At 42.5% G+C, this 20015-nt stretch overlaps 1 protein-coding gene across 1 annotated transcript in view; it reads right to left on the bottom strand.

Annotated features, from left to right (window-relative positions):
* Positions 1–20015, bottom strand: part of LOC136678562 (glypican-1-like) — a 163641-nt gene that overhangs the window by 9098 nt on the left and 134528 nt on the right. The window contains exon 3 of the mRNA XM_066656606.1: positions 792–957. Coding sequence (XP_066512703.1) covers positions 792–957 — 166 coding nt within the window. The remainder of the gene's footprint in view (positions 1–791; positions 958–20015) is intronic.

Raw genomic sequence — 20015 nt, 5'->3', positions numbered from 1 at the left:
GCCTCCAATAAAACAAGTGCAATAAAGTCCAGTGCAGTCGCCGACCAGTGTACGTCTATAACATAACATTCATTGATGCTGTATACACACAATATTGGATTCAACAGTTTCTCTGTCTTATTAAAGGAGGTGGGGGGTTGAGGGGAGGGTCACAAAATGTCTGTCACCGCAAAATGCAGGTCAAAATACTAAGTAGTAACCGACAAAATAGCAATCGTAATAGACCTGTGTAATTTGTTGAAATGTTTACGGAAACACTGACATTTTTAAGTTGAAAACTATCCAATGCAGAGCATTTTATCTGAATTATTAAGACAAAAGGTAAAAGAAATTAAAAAAAGAAAAAGTAAAAACATGTGCAACAGGTAAAATCTGGTGTCTAGCGGCTAGAAGGTTACTTCTGCATTATTTAACGTGGGAATGAAAACTAAGTAAGATGCCAGAACATAACCGATGCACCACTTATTCCCTGAAAGAAGCTTCAGCCTTGTTACAAGATGTTGGTATCTGCCTCGGAGGCCAATCGTCTGTTGACATGTTTACTTACGGTCAGCTTTTTCAGTTAATTGTTTCAGTCTAGAACTCTTCTGTTGATGGATACCACCCTCGTCTACATCCTTTATCCAACATTTCCTTTGAAGTTGAGGAATTTACAAGATACACACACTTTAACTCATGCAGCAAAATGACAGTAATAACTCAAGGCTTGTCTGTGAAGTCCTGCAGATGTCCATTATCTTACAAATGAGTCTCAACCCGAGTCATGAGTCTTACGTATCAGAGACCCCCACCTGCCAGGTTCTTCCACTCCGTGTCCAGATCCGCCTGATTGGCCAGACAGCCCTTCATCACGTTCCGGCAGTAGGTGGAGCAGGGCTTGGCTGAGGCCACACCCCTACAGTGAGGACAGTAGGTCAGCTTCATCAGAGCACGCACACACTCCATACTCACAGGAACCTGACACAGAGAGAGAGAGAGAGAGAGAGAGAGGATTAACACAATTGTCGACCTACACTCAGCAACTGTACAAGAGCCAAAGATCACCATGACCAACACAGAGTAATGGAAGTCGGATATAAAGCTCACACAACTAATTCTCTAACGTTAGTATCTGACCTCATTAGTGCTTTCACGTCTGAATTCAATCAATTTTCCACTGAGACCCTGTTCACATCTATCCAGATATTTAAACTTAGATAGACTTTTGTCTGGGTTTTAGCCTCACTTCCACTTGACAGCTGCATTTAAGTTCACTAAACATTCATTCATTCATTATCTGTAACCCTCATCCAGTTCAGGGTCGCGGTGGGTCCAGAGCCTACCTGGAATCATTGGGCACAAGGTGGGAATACACCCTGGAGGGGGCGCCAGTCCTTCACAGGGCAACACAGACACACACACATTCAGTCACACACTCACGGACAATTTCGAGTTGCCAATCCACCTACCAATGTGTGTTTTTGGACTGTGGGAGGAAACCGGAGCACCCAGAGGAAACCCACGCAGACACAAGGAGAACACACCATACTCCTCACAGACAGTCACCCGGAGTAAACCCACGCAGACACAGGGAGAACACACCACACTCCTCACAGACAGTCACCCGGAGGAAACCCACGCAGACACAGGGAGAACACACCACACCTCTCACAGACAGTCACCCGGAGGAAACCCACGCCGACACAGAGAGAACACACCACACTCCTCACAGACAGTCACCCAGAGCGGGAATCGATCCCACAACCTCCAGGTCCCTGGAGCTGCGTGACTGTGACACTAACCTACTGCACCACCGTGCCGCCCATTCACTACAAACAGACTTTTATAAATGTTCTCCAAGGTATAAATATTTAAAAGTCTACTGTCAGTGGTGTCATATTTTCAAGCAAAACTTAGCTTTCTGGAAACAAAAAGAGTTTTCAAAAAATATTCAGATACATGTGAATAGGGACCCATTTTTTGCTTACACTGTCTTAAAAATCATTTGAAGAACCATTTGTAGCAGCTTTATTTTTAGGAGTGAAGGACATAAGATGAAACTGAGCATGAAATAGAAGAAGAAGAATATGATGAAGGAGAAGAAAGAGAAAGAGCCTATTATTTCTGGGTGGAGTACGAATTATTAAAGTTTTCCATCACACTGCAGTAAACAGCTGTAATTCGTTCAGGAAACAAATCTGTTCTCAACCTGGACAAGTGCACGAGCACTAAATTGCCTGGTAATCACTGTAATTTCCGTTGTCCAGCCACAACAATTTCCCCTCTCCTCTTTAGCACAGGTTAGTGTTTAAGGCCTGGAGGAGCTCAGCAAAACCATGAAGGTCAATCTCTTCACCATCTGCACTAATTACAATCTCGATCTATTTCGCTTACTGCTGTTTTACCACCTACACACACTTAATGTCCATGTTTATAATGCCCTGCTGTCAGGTCTTGTTCCTTTCAGTTATTATCGTGTTACGTTCTTCTGTGAGTTTACTGTCACATGTAGTCCTTGATTTTCATTGGCCACAGCACAGAGTTTAGACCAATCACAGGCTCCTTGAATTATTTTGTGTATTTCCATTACTGTAAAATGGAGGATGACACACGTCAAAACAAACAAACAATAAATATGCACCAGAAATCATGCATAAATCAAGTAAATAAATGATGGAGTGTGGTGTGTTCTCTCTGTGTCTGCGTGGGTTTCCTCCGGGTGACTGTCTGTGAGGAGTGTGATGTGTTCTTCCTGTGTCTGCGTGGGTTTCCTTCGGGTGACTGTCTGTGAGGAGTGTGGTGTGTTCTCCCTGTGTCTGCGTGGGTTTCCTCCGGGTGACTGTCTGTGAGGAGTGTGGTGTTTTCTCCCTGTGTCTGCGTGGGTTTCCTCCGGGTGACTGTCTGTGAGGAGTTTCTACATTTCTTCTGTTGTTATGCTAATGAGGACAAATAAACTCACACACTATTGTCGACCATAAAGAAAGCAATGTGGACGATTAGCCTTGCCTTGCAAAACCAGCAGGGAAACTTTCTATGAAGTTACTGGAGAGTTACTGGAAACTGCATGACCCCATGACCCCTACGTTGCGACAAGAGCAGTTATAAACATTGCTCTACTGACTGGTATGTGTGAGAAGTGTAATGTGTTTGTGTGTGTTTCACATTGTTGTGTATCTGCACTTTATGTAGTTCCTGTAAAATGTGCTGCTGTTGGGTGTTGGGCCTGAGGAACCACACTTCATTCCAGTGCAGTCAAGTTATATTCAGCAATGACAGTAAACACCACTTGACTGTAACAATTACTTTGGCAAACTGACCAAAGCGCAGGTTACTCACAGTGACATCAGTAGAACAGCTGGCATTCCTCTGACCACGCTGACCAAAGGCTGATATTGTTAGTATCTGTAAATTACGGTGAGCTGTAATTTTGTGCACAAAGAATCCCAACCTGTACTTAAAGATTATGTAAGAGGTCTGACAGCTTTATATAATGTGACATGAAGTGTGTTTACAGTGCAGAAGCTGTATCTGAGTGAATGTCAAATGAGACTACCACATACTGGGAAAAAAAGCCCACTCTGTCATGCATTTAGTGCAAATTTTGCTCAAAAAAAACACATTAATAAATCAAATAAACTGAGGGATAAAATTATCATTGTTCTATAACTGGAATTAAGACCAAAAGGAAACACAAAAGAAGAAAAAAAGAGAATGAGGAGCTGAAGAAGAAGAAATTAGGAAAGAAATAATAATCAGAAGAAGATTGAAGAAGGACAATGAGAACAAGGTGATGATGGAGATGAATAATAATAGGAAGAAGAAGACGAAGAAGAAGAAAAAGAAGAAGAAGAAGAAGAAGAAGAAACAAAAGAAGAAGAAGAAGAAGAAGAAGAAGAAGAAGAAGAAGAAGAAGAAGAAAATGAGAAACAAGAAAAATAAGAAAGGGATGTTTAAAGAGGAAGAATAGGACAAAGAAGAAGAAAGTCAAAGAAGGGGAAAAATAAGAAGAAGTGGACTGAAGAAGGAGGGAGAGATGGAGAAAAGGAGAAACAAGATGATGAAGGGGAAGAAGAAGAGGATGAATAAAAATATGTGGATGAGGACAAGAAGAAGAAGAAGAAGAAGAAGAAGAAGAAGAAACAAGGGAAGTTTGAAGAAGAAAAGGAGAAACAAGAAGAATGGAAAGTTGAAGAAGAAAGTCAAACAAGAAGAAGAAGAAGAAGAAGAAGAAATAGGCAGAAGAGGAAAAAGAAGAAGAATATGAAGAAGAGGAAAAAGAAGGAGTTGAAATGATTGTAGTAGACTATGAAAAAAAAGTACAAGGTGCTGCTGATGATGAATAAGCAGAAGAAAAAGAAAAGATAGAGTAGAAGTTGCAGGGAAAAAAAACAACTTGTTAATAATGATGATGATAATAAAGAAGGAAATATGAAAATAGAGAGGAGGAAGAGGAGGATGATTAAACTGAGAGTGAAGATCGTGACAGAGACGTCTGTGCACAAAATGGCTGCATTTTTCAACCTTCAGGATCCAGATGCTTTAGACTGAAGCTTCAGAACCTGGTAATTCATCAGATCTGATCAAACACTAAACACATGCCAGCACAACGTCCTTTTACATAACTTTCAAATGTTTTCCTTCATTAGGAATGCTTCACACGATGTCAGAAGATCCCATCACTGAACACAGAGGGCATCCTTATGTGAGGCCGATATTTGACCAGTAGGCAAAAGTTGCTGGTACTCAGAAGGTATGTCTAAAATCTTTTTGATACACTACAGAAAGGTAAAATCATCTTGGCAAGCAGAGCTGTGTCGGCTTCAATCAGAAGTACAGTTCACTGGTTAAGCTAATTTCCAAACCCACTGGAACACTGCTACTCAATTTGAAATGGCCAGCTGGGAGCCAAGGAAATTAGTTTCTTTTTTTGATATATGAATGCGTCCACTTGAAGGTCAGTCTATGGACTTTGCTGAATATAAGAACTGTGCACACACCAAAAAAGGTTCTCTGTGACTTGTCCAGCCTCGGTAATACAACACACGGTAAATTATTTTTTATGTATTCATAACAGAAGGAATAGAAAGCTCTTACTTCAAAGTAAAAACCTGGTCTCATTGCCATTCTCAGAATTCGTACATTTATTTATTTATTTTTTATTTTTACAAATTTTATGTGACTATCTAGCAACACAGCATGAAAACTACAGTCTTAAACGTAACCCCAAACCTAAACGTAACCCCTAAACCTAACTGTAACCTTAACCAGTGTTAATTTCATTAAGGAACACTTTGATGAAAAAACTTAACTACACAAGCCACTCAGATTTTACTGTCTGTCAAAGCGATTTTAACAATCGTACTGGCTCGCTCAGGGCATTTTAGTGATGTTTGCTAAAAAGACTTACTTACTTATCTATTCTTAGATAGTGCTTCTCTACACCCATAATGTTTTACATTCTTTGGCACATTATGAAGTCACCTGGAAGCTGGACCCATTGTAGAAAGGCTGTGTCACTACGCTAACCAAGCATCAGCTATTAGGCTGAAAGGCAACAGCATAAGGCAGGAACACTCCCTGGAAAAGCAGCAGTCCATCAGAGTGCAGCACATACTCACTCCGTTGCTCACACCAGGGGGCAATTTCACACAGTCATTCCACTTACCGACATGTTTTAATGGATTGTAAGTGGAAACCAAAGGACGTGTAGTAGAGGTTTGCAGGGGACCAATTTTTTAATCCCGCTCCTGCTAGATTTCATCCAGAATGCAGCCTCTAACCCGAGGGAAACCCATGCAGACACAAGGAGAACACGCCAAACTCTAGGCAGACAGTGACCTGAGGTGAGGACTGATCTGTGTGGAAGTAAAATTCCGCTATGTTAGGACGTTAGCTTAGTTAGTTCACGTCATTGAGGAGTTTGGTGTGTTCTCTCTTTATCTGCGTTGGTTTCCTCCAGGTGCTCAAGTTTCCAGAGTCAGAAGCACCTGCTGGGAAGTAGATTGGCTATGCCAGAAGTCACCATAGATGTAAGTATGTGATGGACCCTGTGATGGACAGGTTTCATGATGTTGGTAAGATGCCCCAGCCGTGTTTAGTTTGTTGCTTGCTCCTCTGGTGTATTTAAGCCCTGTATCCCTGTCTTTGCTTTGTTGGTCATTGTTAAGTCAATGGGGTTCCTGTGCCTCTGTACTATATTCCGAGGTCCATATTCAGTTCTGTATTTCTACGCTGTGATTGCTATTAAATAAACTACACATAGGCATCTGCATCCTGCGTCCACTACCCAGCGTCATAGCCTCTACAACTGCTGCTAACTCTGATTTACATCTTTCAGTCTTCATTATGCTTTTTCCTTTTGTATTCTCTGAGTAACCAGGGAAACAGAGTCCAGAGCTTCTGATGTGTGTCCGCAGAGGTGTGACATTTCAGCTCAGCAAAATCTGTCATTCTACGCTTTGAAGATGAGATGCATATAGTGGCTTTAACAACTCAAGAAACCTGTCTCAGGTGACATCCTCCCAGCTGCCTTTTCCTCTGGCTCCTGTACAGCCAACAGATGCTAAAGTCTGGCCTCATTTATTTAAAAAAAAGGCTTGTGTGCATTTGCTTTTACCCTCTCAGGCTGGTGGTATTAAGTATGATCGGGGAGGATCTTGGGACCTTAGGAAGGATATTGTTAGCAACAAAATTTAAACACAAACAGACCTATCAGAGGTTTGCATTATGTAATTTAGGGTAATAAGAATGTTGAGGGAAGATGAATGAAATTTTGAGGAAGTAAAGGCAAGGTTTAGGAAAGAAATGGAAACTAAAATAAAGGAAGGGCAAAAAAGGAAAGGAAAAGTAAAAGTAAAGAAAAGAAAAACTAAACAAAACCATTTAAAGATTAATATTTGAAAAGGAAAACATCAGAGAGGTGAAATGTCCAGGAAGGTATAGAAAGAAAGAAACAAAAACAAAACAGCATGCCATGTCCAGTTCAGGTTCAGTTCTGCTTTAGTTTTGCTGGGGCATTACGCTGTGCTGTGTATCGTAGCTGGTGTAAGGAGAGACTGTGCTGAGTCAGTGGACTTTAAGGATCCTTTAGTATCAAGGTCAGAGTCTTGGAGGTGATACAGCTCAAAGCTGTTATGTAAAGAGTATAACATTACACCTCCCTTCCAGAAACAAGAGAGCCAGACTTAAACAACTGTCTCTTAAATGTCCCAGGCATTATTGCACCAGTGTAGAGGTGGACAAAGTGGATTTGATTGCGTTCAGCCACAAGAACACTAGGGAGGTCAGGTACTGGTGTTGGATCATTAATTGTGGATCACAAACCCTACTCTACCTCATCCCAAAGGTATTGAATGGTACTTCATCAATGAAAAGTGCATTGCAATGAAAAATGCATTGCCATGTCTCTACAGCCTAGTCCTGGGGGAGAGTTGTGACCTCAGGCTGACACTTGGTATTGGGCATTGTGATATTAGGCTCATGAGCAGCTATTAACCCTGCATTCAAGAAACAACACCCATATCTCCACAAACTCTATCAATGTGTTTGTCCCCCTGTGCTGTAGTACCAGCACCTATTCATCTAGAAAGGCTTTGCATGTTGGAACATATCTGTGAGGATTAGGTTGCACTCAGCCACAAGACTAGGTCAGGTGCTGATCTTGACTGAAAAGGTGTACAACAAGATTTGGAGTGCACTTTTAACACATTTGTGGCACTGAACCTATGGCCACAAACCCTTGTATCTGTGGGTTGTGGTGGTCCCCACAAGGAAGGCAAAACCCCATAATGAGAGTGTATAAAAAAGTCCTTTATATGTGATACGTTCCTAATACACATGCACACAAACACAGTCTAGTATCTGTGAATTGTGGAGATATTATATACACACTTTCATTATTTTCGTGGAGGTTTACCATTAACTTTTGCGTAAGTATTACTACCTTAACCCCAACTTAAAACTTTTAAAAAAAGTCTTTACTTTAAATTGTGGAAATGCAATGATGTACCAACAGCTGGTCCCCACAAAGAAGCCAAGTCCCCACAAAGAAGCCAAGTCCCCACAATGTTAGTGTGTGAACAGGTCCCCACAACGTACTGTATTCCTGGCACACAAACACACACACATGCACATATACATGACTAGGGGCAGGAACCCCCCTCCCCACACACCCAGAGTGGTGGGCAGCCACCTCGATGACCGAGGAGGTGTTAGGAGTTAGGTGCCTTGTTTGAGGGTAGTTTAGCTGTAAATCTTGAGAAAGGAGAAAGCACTGTTGCTTCACTCTCTCTCCCCACACCTTCTCCTGGTCCAGGGATCAAACTAGTGACCTTTTAGACCCAAGTCCACTTCTTAAACCTTTAGGTCATGATTTGCCTGCATTGATTTGACGATAATATCTGATTCAAAACAACTACTACTACTCATCCCAAAGGTATTGGATAGTGTTCCTCACTCCAAAGAATGCACTTCCACTACTCTACCGGTGGAGGGTGAGTTTATACCCGATTGGCTGACACATGGTGTTGGGCTTGATGAGCTTAGACCACAGTTTTTCACCAACAGTCTTTTTGTCTCTATTATACCAGAGCTATTTTACAAACAGCTACCTCTTAAATGCAGTAGAGTAGACTTTATTTCATCAAAATGAAGTCAAAGTATTATATATATAAATGTACGCTGGGCAACCTCTGAACAAACCATACATACATTACCCAGGTACTAAGGGCATAAATTACTGGAATAAAATCTCAGCTGAGACGTCTCCCAGGCGTGCGAGAGGTGCGATATCAATCAGGGGGATGATTTAAGGCTGATTAACCGAAGGAGACCCTCCTCTACACTGCTGAAACCGCTGAGGTACAGTGAAGTGTTGAGTGGCATGCATTAATATACATAAGTACCACAAACCCAATTAGGAATCATGTATAATATATTCACTTAATGGCCTATTATCAGCTGAGCGTTCCAACTAAATTGGAGTCTATTAAAAATATTGGGGATCATTACGGCTGCATAATGTGAAATACTAGTTCAGGGATTATATTAATATAACACCCTGTCTGGCCAAAATAAAGTCACATTCTAGTATTCTACATGCACTGTACATTTTATCAGCTCCACTAGCCCTACAGGTGCATTTTGTAGCTCTACTACTAGTTCATCCATTGCTCTGGATGTGATAATGATGTGATAGTGATGTGTTAGTGTGTGTTGCTGGTGTGAGTGGATCAGACACAGCAGTGCTGTAGTAGTTGCTGGACTGAGAAGTGTTCATTAACCAAAATGAGCCATCAAGCAAACAGCAGTGTCTGCAATGGGTGCGCATCTTAAAAAGGCTGATTTCACTTGAGCGGCACGGTGGCTTAGTGGTTAGCACCTCCCAGCGCTGGGATTTTGGGTTCAAGTCCCATCTGGGTTGAGTTTCCATGTTCTCCCCGTGTCTGCATGTCTGCGGGGGCTCCGGTTTCCTCCCACAGTCCAAAAACATGGAGGGTAGGTGACTTGGCTTCTCTAATAACTGTCTTGGTGTGTGAGTGAATGAGTGTGTATATGAATGTCTGTATATGTGAGTGAATGTAAGTGTGACCCCAGATATGGATGGTGTCTCTGTCCTGGGTGAAACCCTAGTGCCCGATGCAGTCCTCCAGGTGGACGGTCGTTCCTGGTCGAGAGTACGCTGTGCGCGTTTGGCTGCCGCTTCTCACCAGTGTGTGTGGATCGAGTGTTCTGAGCGTTCTGAGTTCAGTGTGGATTGTAAAGCATCCTTGGGTGTCTAGAAAAGCGATATATAAGTGTAAAAGATACATACTTAATTTGAAAGGTACACCCAAACAGCTGGATGTGTAGTCACTGTTTAACCAAACCTTGAATCTCCATTTTTGTTGGTTTTCATGTTTCAATATTTTAAAAAGTGAAGGTGTCATTTATACTTTATCATAATGTCATCAAAAACAATCTTAAATTGAAAGATTAAAATTATTTTTCGATATTTGTTCCTGATCTTGATTTGCAAAAAGTATCGGTAATTTAAATAACTGCATTGAAGATTAACTCTTTTGTGTGATATCTGCAATTCATTAATTTGCTGCTTATTAAAAATATCAGGATGAACACCCAGTGCAGGGTTTCCACCATTTTATTTGTGGAGTTGTGGAGTTGTGGTATAAAGTGTGGGTCACCCTTTTATCTGAATACACAGCAAGTTACTGGATGAAGGGGGCTATCTTTTTATGTCTGGAATATGGCCCGCATCTTGAAGGTCATCATATTGGATCAAGGGCAAATTTTTCCAAATGGGAAGGTGGCGATGTAGCATATCAAAGAAATAAAAGCGTGTCCTGTGCCTCTTAACTCAACCTGTATTACTGTATTTTTAAGGCACGTGTGAGTTTACAGTGGAAGGTCTTCAGTCTGAGTATGAAATACAAGAGATTTTTTTTTCACATTTTTTAAAACACATTTTGACCAATAAATAAATAAATAAATAAACAAAACAAAGTTTGCAAGTCTGAAGAGCACAGGGCCCTTCCTTTAAACACCTACGCTGTTTATAAAACACACACTCACACACACACACACAGAGAGGCTAACAGCCTTTGAGGGAGCTGTGAATCAGATTTTCAATGAGAAAGAAGAGAAAAACAAGGAAGAAATGAAAGAAGGATGTAAAGATGGAGTGGTGAGGGCTCAGTTGGTGATAAGAAAAGTGAGAGGGAAACAGTGCCAGTGGGAAGAAGGAGAAGAAGACAAGAGGGTAGACCTAGAAAATAAGAGCCAGATTGGGAAGAGTGTGTCTGTGTGTGTGTGTGTTGCGGATAGAGCAAGAATGAGCGTAGGAGACAGGGAAAGTGAGAAAAAGGGACAGAGTGTGGGAGAGAGTGAGAGAGAAAAAGAGGAATAGAGAGACAGAGCATGTTAATGGAGGGGAATTATGCCACATCAAACCACCCAAGAGCATCTGTGACTCATCACATCATTAGGAGGTGCTGGACAGGGGCCTAGTGCTGGGGTCATGCAGTACAGTCACACAGGCCAGCAACGGATCCAGCGGCAAACTGGGAATAGGATTCTAGTCTGGGATTCTAAATCTGGACAGGGAGTGCTAGACGTTTGGCATGGTGTCCTAAAAAAATTCTTGGCATGGGTTTCTAGAAGTGTCAGCATGGAGTTTAAGAAAACCGGGCGTGGACATCTGGATATGGGCTAATAGAAATCTGGACATTGTGTTCTATTGATACAAACATGGTGTCCCAGGGATGTACATAGGGACCTAGAAATACTGTGTGAAGGTTCTAGAGATCTGGACATGGGGTCCTATGGAAATGTGGAGTAAGTTTTCTGGAGGATTAAGTTATGGAAATCTGGGGAAAGGGTTTTAGAGATTTGGAAGTGCTAGAAATTAAAGCGTGGGTTATGGAAATCTCAGTCTCAGTAAAGGGTTCAGGAAATCTGCTCATGAGATTATTATCTAGGGGTGAGGTTCTAGAAATGTGGACATGAGGATGTAAATGTATAGGTACGGAATTAGAAAACTCAACATGAGGTTCTAAAGGTCTGGACATAGTTTTAAATAAAACAGGCTATGACCTCCTGGAAGTTTGAGCATGTGGTTTAGCAACAATTAGCATACGTTTCTAAAAAATGATATATGTAAGAATGTTTTTCTAGGAATCTAGACATGAAGTTCTAAGAGTCTGAGTAGGAAATTCTAGAAATCTGAACATAAAGTTCTAAAAGTCTGAACATGAGGGTCTAGAAACCTGGACCTGGGTTTTTAAGAGTATGAATGTGAACAGCATGAGGTTCTAGAAATGTGGACATGCAGTTGTAAAATCTGAGTATGAGGGTTTAGAAACCTGGACATGAGGCTCTACGAGTTTAAGCATGGACTTCTAGAAATCTGGATATGAGGTTCTAGAAGTCTGAGGGTATACTTAAGGATATAATCTGGATATGAAGTAGATTTGAGAAATCAATATGATATTTTGGAAATTTGGAATTGATATTCTTGAGGTCTAGGTACTGGGTCCTGGAAATCTAGAAACATGATTCCTGACAAGTATCTAGAAAGAAAATTATGGGTTTCAGGACCTTTGATCTCGATAGTCTGATAAGGTTCTAGAAATTTAGACATGAGGATCTAGAATTGAAAATATTACATGTAAACATACCGGGATATACCTAACGTTCTAGAGGTCTAGACGGGACTTTCTAAATCCACCATGTGAATCAGATTGTGGTCATTTAATGTTGTGACCAAAATCAGCTCTTGACTCTGTGACATACTAGAAATGAAAGCCCAATCTTGAAGCTGTTTTTTTTTCTGCTAACAATAGAATATGACTTGTCTGGACATTTGGAATTCCATCAAAGTTCCTGGTATTTCCAGGAGCAGATTTTTACTGGATGATCATGTTACTTTTCTCATGGGGATAGTTCCTCCTATGAATACTAATGAGGACTTCATCACAGCCAGAGAAAACCTGGCAACAAACACCAAAACAATGAGCTTAATGGAATTAGCTACTGCGCTAATGTTACACTAGCAGGAGGTTAAGGCTTACTGCCTGCTCTGGGCTTCTGAGGGTAGTTACATCTTGATAGCTAATTAAGTTACGTTACAAGATTGAAACTGATAAAGTGATTACAGCAAGCAGTGCAGGGCTTAAATCACACACCCACACACGAACACACACACACACATGCCGCTAATCTCCACTGATTATTAATATCTTTTCTTAGCAATTTATCAGAGATAAAATGCTGTTGATGGCTGTTCTGAGTCACTGACTTTCAGACAAATGGAGAAGCTGTTTAATGCTGTGTGTTAGACAGTGTACGAATGGAGTGTGTAATTAGATGCATGAACCGTCTATTCAAGGCTATTCAAATATCAACCAAACATAAGTAATGCTTTTACATTTATGGCATATGGCAAACAGTTCTACAGAGAACCTTAGTGTTTATTGAAGATCAAGAGTAATCAAATAATCAAGAGTTAGGAGTCTTGCCTGAGGACTTTCATTAGCATTAGGCTAACATCAAAATAACCAACTTTAAATCATCTAACCCAAACCTCACATGTATTTCCAGATATAATATTACTCCCAACAACAGAAACTTATTCCTTGATGGAACTTGTAACAATTGCAGTGACGAATAAACACTTCTCACTTGCCATTTTCCAACTACTTAATTTTTAGGTTAATTATTTTTTGTCGTTGTTGTTGAATATAATAACACTTGTAATTTTTAATAGTACACAACAGTTACCACCCTAACAGGGTGTGTTCCCGCCTTGTGTCCAATGATTCCAGGTAGGCTCTGGACCCACCGTGACTCTGAACTGGATAAGGGGTTACAGATAATGAATGAATGAACAACAGTTACCATAAAATGACAAAATAATGGACAGTGTTTGGATTTTGAATTTCCATTACACTTTAAAACTTATATGTATACCTAATAGAACACCCACTTTTCAGCTGCACTCATTGGCTGCTTCCCTTGTACAGCCAAATATAAAGGTTTATTCAGTAGTTAGATGGTTCCAGCCAAGTAATTTGATTGGATAAGAGATATTCCATGAGTTCTGATATGGAGTATAACAGCAGTGGGACATGTGAATGTATCTTTTTTGCACAAAACACCAACATGCTTTGAAATATATTCATACACCTTGTATTTTTAGCCAATCCTGATCTGCTTAGTCTATAATAAATGTACTAATATTATCCCACACAGTTATAATATCTCAATCATTCATTCATTCATTCATCTTCTGTAACCACTTCATCCTGATCAGAGTCACAGCAGGTCTACAGCCTGGAATCTCTGACACAAAACAAGATGAATGTTCTGGCTGAATGAAACCAACCCCAAACCTCAGTGAGCTGAGTCGGGCATTGAACCCAGAGCCCCATTCTGCACCACTGTGCAGCTCTTATCATCAGTTAAAGTTATATAGTCAGACTGTTTACAGTACAGGCCCTTTCCTCTTGTCTGTTTAGGCTATAGTCAGGGTACAGGGCCATCTGCAGTAAAATCAGCAACACTTCGGTGTCCAAAAGTGATTAACTTGTCATTTTACATCTGTTTCAACAGTGGTTACACATGCAATTTCTTTACAGTGGAATGACTGACTGACTCAGGCTCCGCCCCTCATTGTCTCCTATTGGCTGATGCAGGGAAATGTCCAAGTATGGCTAAAAGTTTCAACACATAATAAATTCTAATCCTCATTCTCTCTCTCTCTCTCTCTCTCTCTCTCAAGGAGGGATGCAAGGTTGGTGTGGTCACCTCAGAGGAGACATGTTGTTCTCTATAAAGGCCTTATCTCTGAAGTAATTAGAGAGAAATATGAGAGAGATCGCTCTCCCTGTGAGGGCAGAAAAAAAAAAAAAGAAAACCATTCTGCCTTGGCCTAGTTACGAGGACAGACAGAATACACTGTCCTTAATAAGAATGAAAGAAAAAGCCAGGAGAGCACCAGCTGGGCTCTATCCCTCTTTTAACTCCTCTCTTTCATCTCTTCTTCCTCTCTGAAACTTTCTTCTTCCATCATTCTTGCTTGTTTTTAACAGCTCTAATTAAGAACTGTCAAACTCTATGCCCCTCGCTCGATCCATCTCGATTTGTCGTTCCTTCACTGCTCGACAGATGCTCTGCTCCAAAGAGAGAGAGAGAGAGAGAGAGAGAGAGAGAGAGAGAGAGAGAGAAACTAAGGGAGGAATAGTGTGAAAGAGACCCCTCTTTTGTCAAAACTGCAATTAGTATGGCCATTTTAGCCTTTGAAGAACTTGTCAGTCATTGGTTATTTCTGAAGGCCCACAAGGCAGGAACACACCCTGGACGTGACACTAGTCCATCACAGGACACCTTATGTATAGTCTCACACGGCCAACCCAGCTTCCATATTGGGTTTCTGGACTGTGGGAGAAAACTGGAGCATCTGGAGGAGACCCACTCAGTCACAGCGAGAACACACCAGAGTGACCTAAACTGGGGATTAAGCCCACTAGGACCCTGAAGCCGTGTGACACTGACACTACCTGCAGTGCCACAATGCTGCCCCTCCCCAGAACATTCAGGTATACTCTCAAATACATGTGCATTTATCTACTGAATCCACTGCTGCTAACAAAATCACTACATAGAACAGCTCAACACGCTTGGAGGACTCATCTAGCTCTGCTATGTTGGATCACACATGCCTGCGCTGGCTAGTACTCATCACGTTAGGTGATTAAGGGTGAATCCCATTTCCTACTTTTACCCCTACCCCTTGTTTTCAAGTGTTGTCTTGCCCCGTGGATCTGAGTTACAAGAGACGACCCTTCAAGAGCCAGATATATATCTTCAGCACACACAGTGTGCAGCAATATCACAGCTTCAGGACTGTATTCATTCATTCATTCATTCATTATCTGTAACCCTTATCCAGTTCAGGGTCGCGGTGGGTCCAGAGCCTACCTGGAATCATTGGGCACAAGGCGGGAACACACCCTGGAGGGGGCACCAGTCCTTCACAGGGTCTTCAGGACTTTAATCTTGCAGCTGATCCATGAGACATTCATAGCCATTGGTCTGAAGTGTGCCTCTGAAAAATCCCCCTCAGTCCTACCCCCTGATTCCCAACAAGAATCGAGACGCCCCTGCCCCTAGGGGTAGGTGGAGAGGCAGGGCTATGTAGTGAAACGGGATTAATCCTAAATCTTGTCACCTACAAAAATTCACCTACATTGATTTGTCCCGTTCGGACAATGACAATGAACTTCAGGTACAGAGATTAAATACTGGACATTACTGTCCTTCTTCATCGTTTGCCACTAGAGGAGAGACTAATGGACTGAGAAGAAGAAGAACTAGTCTTTTCTGAAGTGTTTACCGTAGGTGTTCATTTCACATCAGTGACTTAACTATAGAATAGCTGTGCTATTAATACTGGCAGCGGGTGGCAGAACGAGCCCAGGAAGCAAAAATAAAGATCATGTTAATCCCCGTGGTGTCTTATTCATACACACACACACACACACACACATACTGACACAAAAACTATCCAAACACCTACAGAGAGAGAGAGAGAGAGAGAGAGAGAGAGAGAAGATATATATATATATATAGAGAGAGAGAGAGAGGGAGAGAGAAAGACAGAGAGAGAGAGTGTGTGTGTGTGTGTGAGAGAGAGAGAGAGAGAGAGAGAGAGAGAGAGAGAGAGGGAGAGGGAGAGAGAGAGAGAGGAAGAGATAGAGAGAGAGAGAGAGAGAGAGAGAGAGAGGAAGAGAGAGAGAGAGAGAGAGAGAGAGAACATAAAAGAAAGTTCAGCACTCTATCTTCTTTGCCTTGCGTCTCATTTCCTGTCCTCTGTTCCATTTTGCCTGTGACCTCTATTTTTGCTATCATTTGCTTGTCACACACACACACACACACACACACACACACACACACCTTTACTTTTATCAAGAAAAAGTGATGACAGCTTCGAAGGTAACCTTGACTTTTGGAGGAGGTCTTATTTAAAGTCACGTCACTTACTCTTTCATCACAAGATACTTTCTTTCTTCTATCCTTCCCTTGTTTCGGATCCCTCCGTATGACATCACAACACATTTCTTCTACTGAGTGTAGGGCCCGGTCCACATTTATTGTGGCCAGCCTAAGCCACACCTGTGCAATAATCATACTTTCCAATCAGAATCTTGGTGTGCCACACCTGTGAGGTGGATGGATTATCTCGGCAAAATGTCAAGTGCTCACTAACACAGATTTAAGCAAATTTGTGAACAATATTTCAGAGAAAAAGGCCTTTTGTGTAAAGTCTTAAGTCTTTTCAGTTCAGTGCATGAAAAAATGTGTTCATTCATTCATTGTCTGTAACCCTTATCCAGTTCAGGGTCGCGGTGGGTCCAGAGCCTACCTGGAATCATTGGGTGCAAGGCAGGAATACACCCTGGAGGGGGCGCCAGTCCTTCACAGGGCAACACAAACACTCACACATTCATACCTACGGACAATTTTGAGTCTCCAATCCACCTACCAACGTGTGTTTTTGGAGTGTGGGAGGAAACCAGAGCACCCGGAGGAAACCCACGCAGACACAGGGAGAACACACCACACTCCTCACAGACAGTCACCCGGAGGAAACCCACGCAGACACAGGGAGAACACACCACACTCCTCACAGACAGTCACCCGGAGGAAACCCACGCAGACACAGGGAGAACACACCACACTCCTCACAGACAGTCACCCGGAGGAAACCCACGCAGACACAGGGAGAACACACCACACTCCTCACAGACAGTAACCCGGAGGAAACCCACGCAGACACAGGGAGAACACACCACACTCCTCACAGACAGTCACCCGGAGGAAACCCACGCAGACACAGGGAGAACACACCACACTCTTCACAGACAGTCACCCGGAGGAAACCCACGCAGACACATGGATAATGAATTAATTAATATTTTAAAAAGGGGAAGCCGTGGCCTGGTTGTTAGGGAACAGGGCTTGTTGCCAGTTCAATCCCCAAAGCCATCAGGTCATGACTAAAATACCCTTGAGCAAGGCACCTAACCCCCAACCGCTCCCCGGGCGCTGTGTTCACTGCCCCCTAGTGTTCACTAGTGTGTGCCAGTCGTGTCATGAAGCCAACTGGAGGAGTTCGTTTTACTATCTTACTCACTCACATTTTAAGCATTAAAGCCTTTAAAGAAACACTACGTGTTATTTTTACTTTAAAATTACAGCTTCAAAGTCACTGTGATGCTCCACTAAGCTGCAGTAGGGAGAATAGACACTCTGTCATTGCTATTCCAGACTCCGCACTGCAGAAACTGCACTATGTAACATTTGAAAGAGGGTAAGAAACACCCCCAATTCCTCTACAATGCCTCGTTATTCTCCAGCAGTAGGGGGAGCCCATGAGAAAAAAAGTATCTTGCCTACTGTCCCTTTAAGCGTTCAAAAGAAATTATTTTTACACTTTGTCCATACTCTTAGCCTCACTGACCATACAGGAGCATTTTGTATCGCTATAATTACAAAACTGTAGCTCATCTGTTGCTCTGCATACTTTAATTGACGCCTTTGACCCTGTTCTATGTGTGAACACATGTGTTAGTGTGTGTTGTGCTGGTATGAGCTGATCAGACACAGCTGTGAGACGTACAGACGCTTTCCTCTCATTGATTGGCCCTTTGGCATTTTCAGGACCGGTTGCACACCTCCGTGTGTGTGGTTTTAACAGCTGCCGCAGGAGGGTGGATAATCACGAGGCCGATGATATGAAAAAAGTCTGAGAAGCTTGAGTTAACGAGTTCGAAAAAGTTTCCCAGGTCTTGCCAGTGATGTGTGTCTGTGTGTGTGTGTGTGTGTGTGTCCACACACTATTTCCTGACCTCGCTGAGAAAGCAGGCCAAGGCTCAGTGACATTTAGACACTTAAGAAAATCAGAGGGAGTTCTTCCCACATTCTCGCCTTTGCCATCGTGACATGATAAACACATCACTCCACTGGTCTTCACACAGCCGAGAAAAACACTGCTCACACAGGGAAGAAGGTAGGGATTTGAGACAGAAGAGAAGGAGATGTGTTGACATAATCAGGTTAACAACAGCTGTCATCATCTCTTCAACCCGTGCAGAGACAGGACCACGACGTCCAGACACAGTCAGATCAGATCAGAAACCATTTTTAAGTTCATTCGTCCTCTGTAACATCTATTTCTATTTTAAAATTCTTTGTAAATCTTTTTTTATTTCAATCCAGGTTTTTGTCATTGCCACATCCTTTATCTGAGTCACAATCAATCCCATAATCCTCTAAGTCATATGAAGCCAGCCACTGCTGCTAACACACTGTCATTGGACAGTTCACAACACTTGAAGAAGACTGGCCAGTTGTGCCCTGGGTGTGATTAGAGCTGGACGATAATTCAATATCAATTTGTATCGCAATATACTTTCAACACTTTTCGATAACAATTATTTGACATATAAACACCTTTGTCAATATTTCAATACGCATTATTTACAGCATCTGTCACTGACTGGTGTTGATTAGAGTTCACTGTAAAAATATTAAAACTGACAAAGCCAAGAGGTTTATTTTTTTTGACATGTTTCTTGTTTGTTGTTGGTAGTTTTTCTGTGGCCTTTTTGTTTTTCAAATCTTTATCAGAATTATATTGTTTTGACTGAAATTAATAAAAGGCGGCATGGTGGTGCAGCAGGTTAGTGTCGCAGTCACACAGCTTCAGGGGCCTGGAGGTTGTGGGTTCAATTCTCACTCCGTGTGACTGTCTGTGAGGAGTGTGGTGTGTTCTCTCTGTGTCTACGTGGATTTCCTCCGGGTGACTGTCTGTGAGGAGTGTGGCGTGTTCTCCCTGTGTCTGCGTGGGTTTCCTCCGGATGACTGTCTGTGAGGAGTGTGGTGTGTTCTCCCTGTGTCCGCGTGGGTTTCCTCCGGGTGACCGTCTGTGAGGAGTGTGGTGTGTTCTCTCTGTGTCTGTGTGGGTTTCCTCCGGGTGACTGTCTGTGAGGAGTTGGTGTGTTCTCCCTGTGTCCGCGTGGGTTTCCTCCGGGTGACTGTCTGTGAGGAGTTGGTGTGTTCTCCCTGTGTCCGCGTGGGTTTCCTCCGGGTGACTGTCTGTGAGGAGTGTGGTGTGTTCTCTCTGTGTCTGCATGGGTTTCCTCCGGGTGACTGTCTGTGAGGAGTGTGGTGTGTTCTCTCTGTGTCTGCGTGGGTTTCCTCCGGGTGACTGTCTGTGAGGAGTGTGGTGTGTTCTCCCTGTGTCTGCGTGGGTTTCCTCCGGGTGACTGTCTGTGAGGAGTGTGGTGTGTTCTCTCTGTGTCTGCGTGGGTTTCCTCCGGGTGACTGTCTGTGAGGAGTGTGGTGTGTTTCTCTGTGTCTGCATGGGTTTCCTCCGGGTGACTGTCTGTGAGGAGTGTGGTGTGTTCTCTCTGTGTCTGCGTGGGTTTCCTCTGGGTGACTGTCTGTGAGGAGTGTGGTGTGTTTCTCTGTGTTTGCAT

This window comes from Hoplias malabaricus, chromosome Y (genome assembly GCF_029633855.1).
Source record: "Hoplias malabaricus isolate fHopMal1 chromosome Y, fHopMal1.hap1, whole genome shotgun sequence".
Lineage (NCBI taxonomy): Eukaryota > Metazoa > Chordata > Actinopteri > Characiformes > Erythrinidae > Hoplias > Hoplias malabaricus.
The sequence above is the reverse complement of the archived record's forward strand: the minus strand, read 5'-3'. Positions and strand labels throughout refer to the sequence as shown.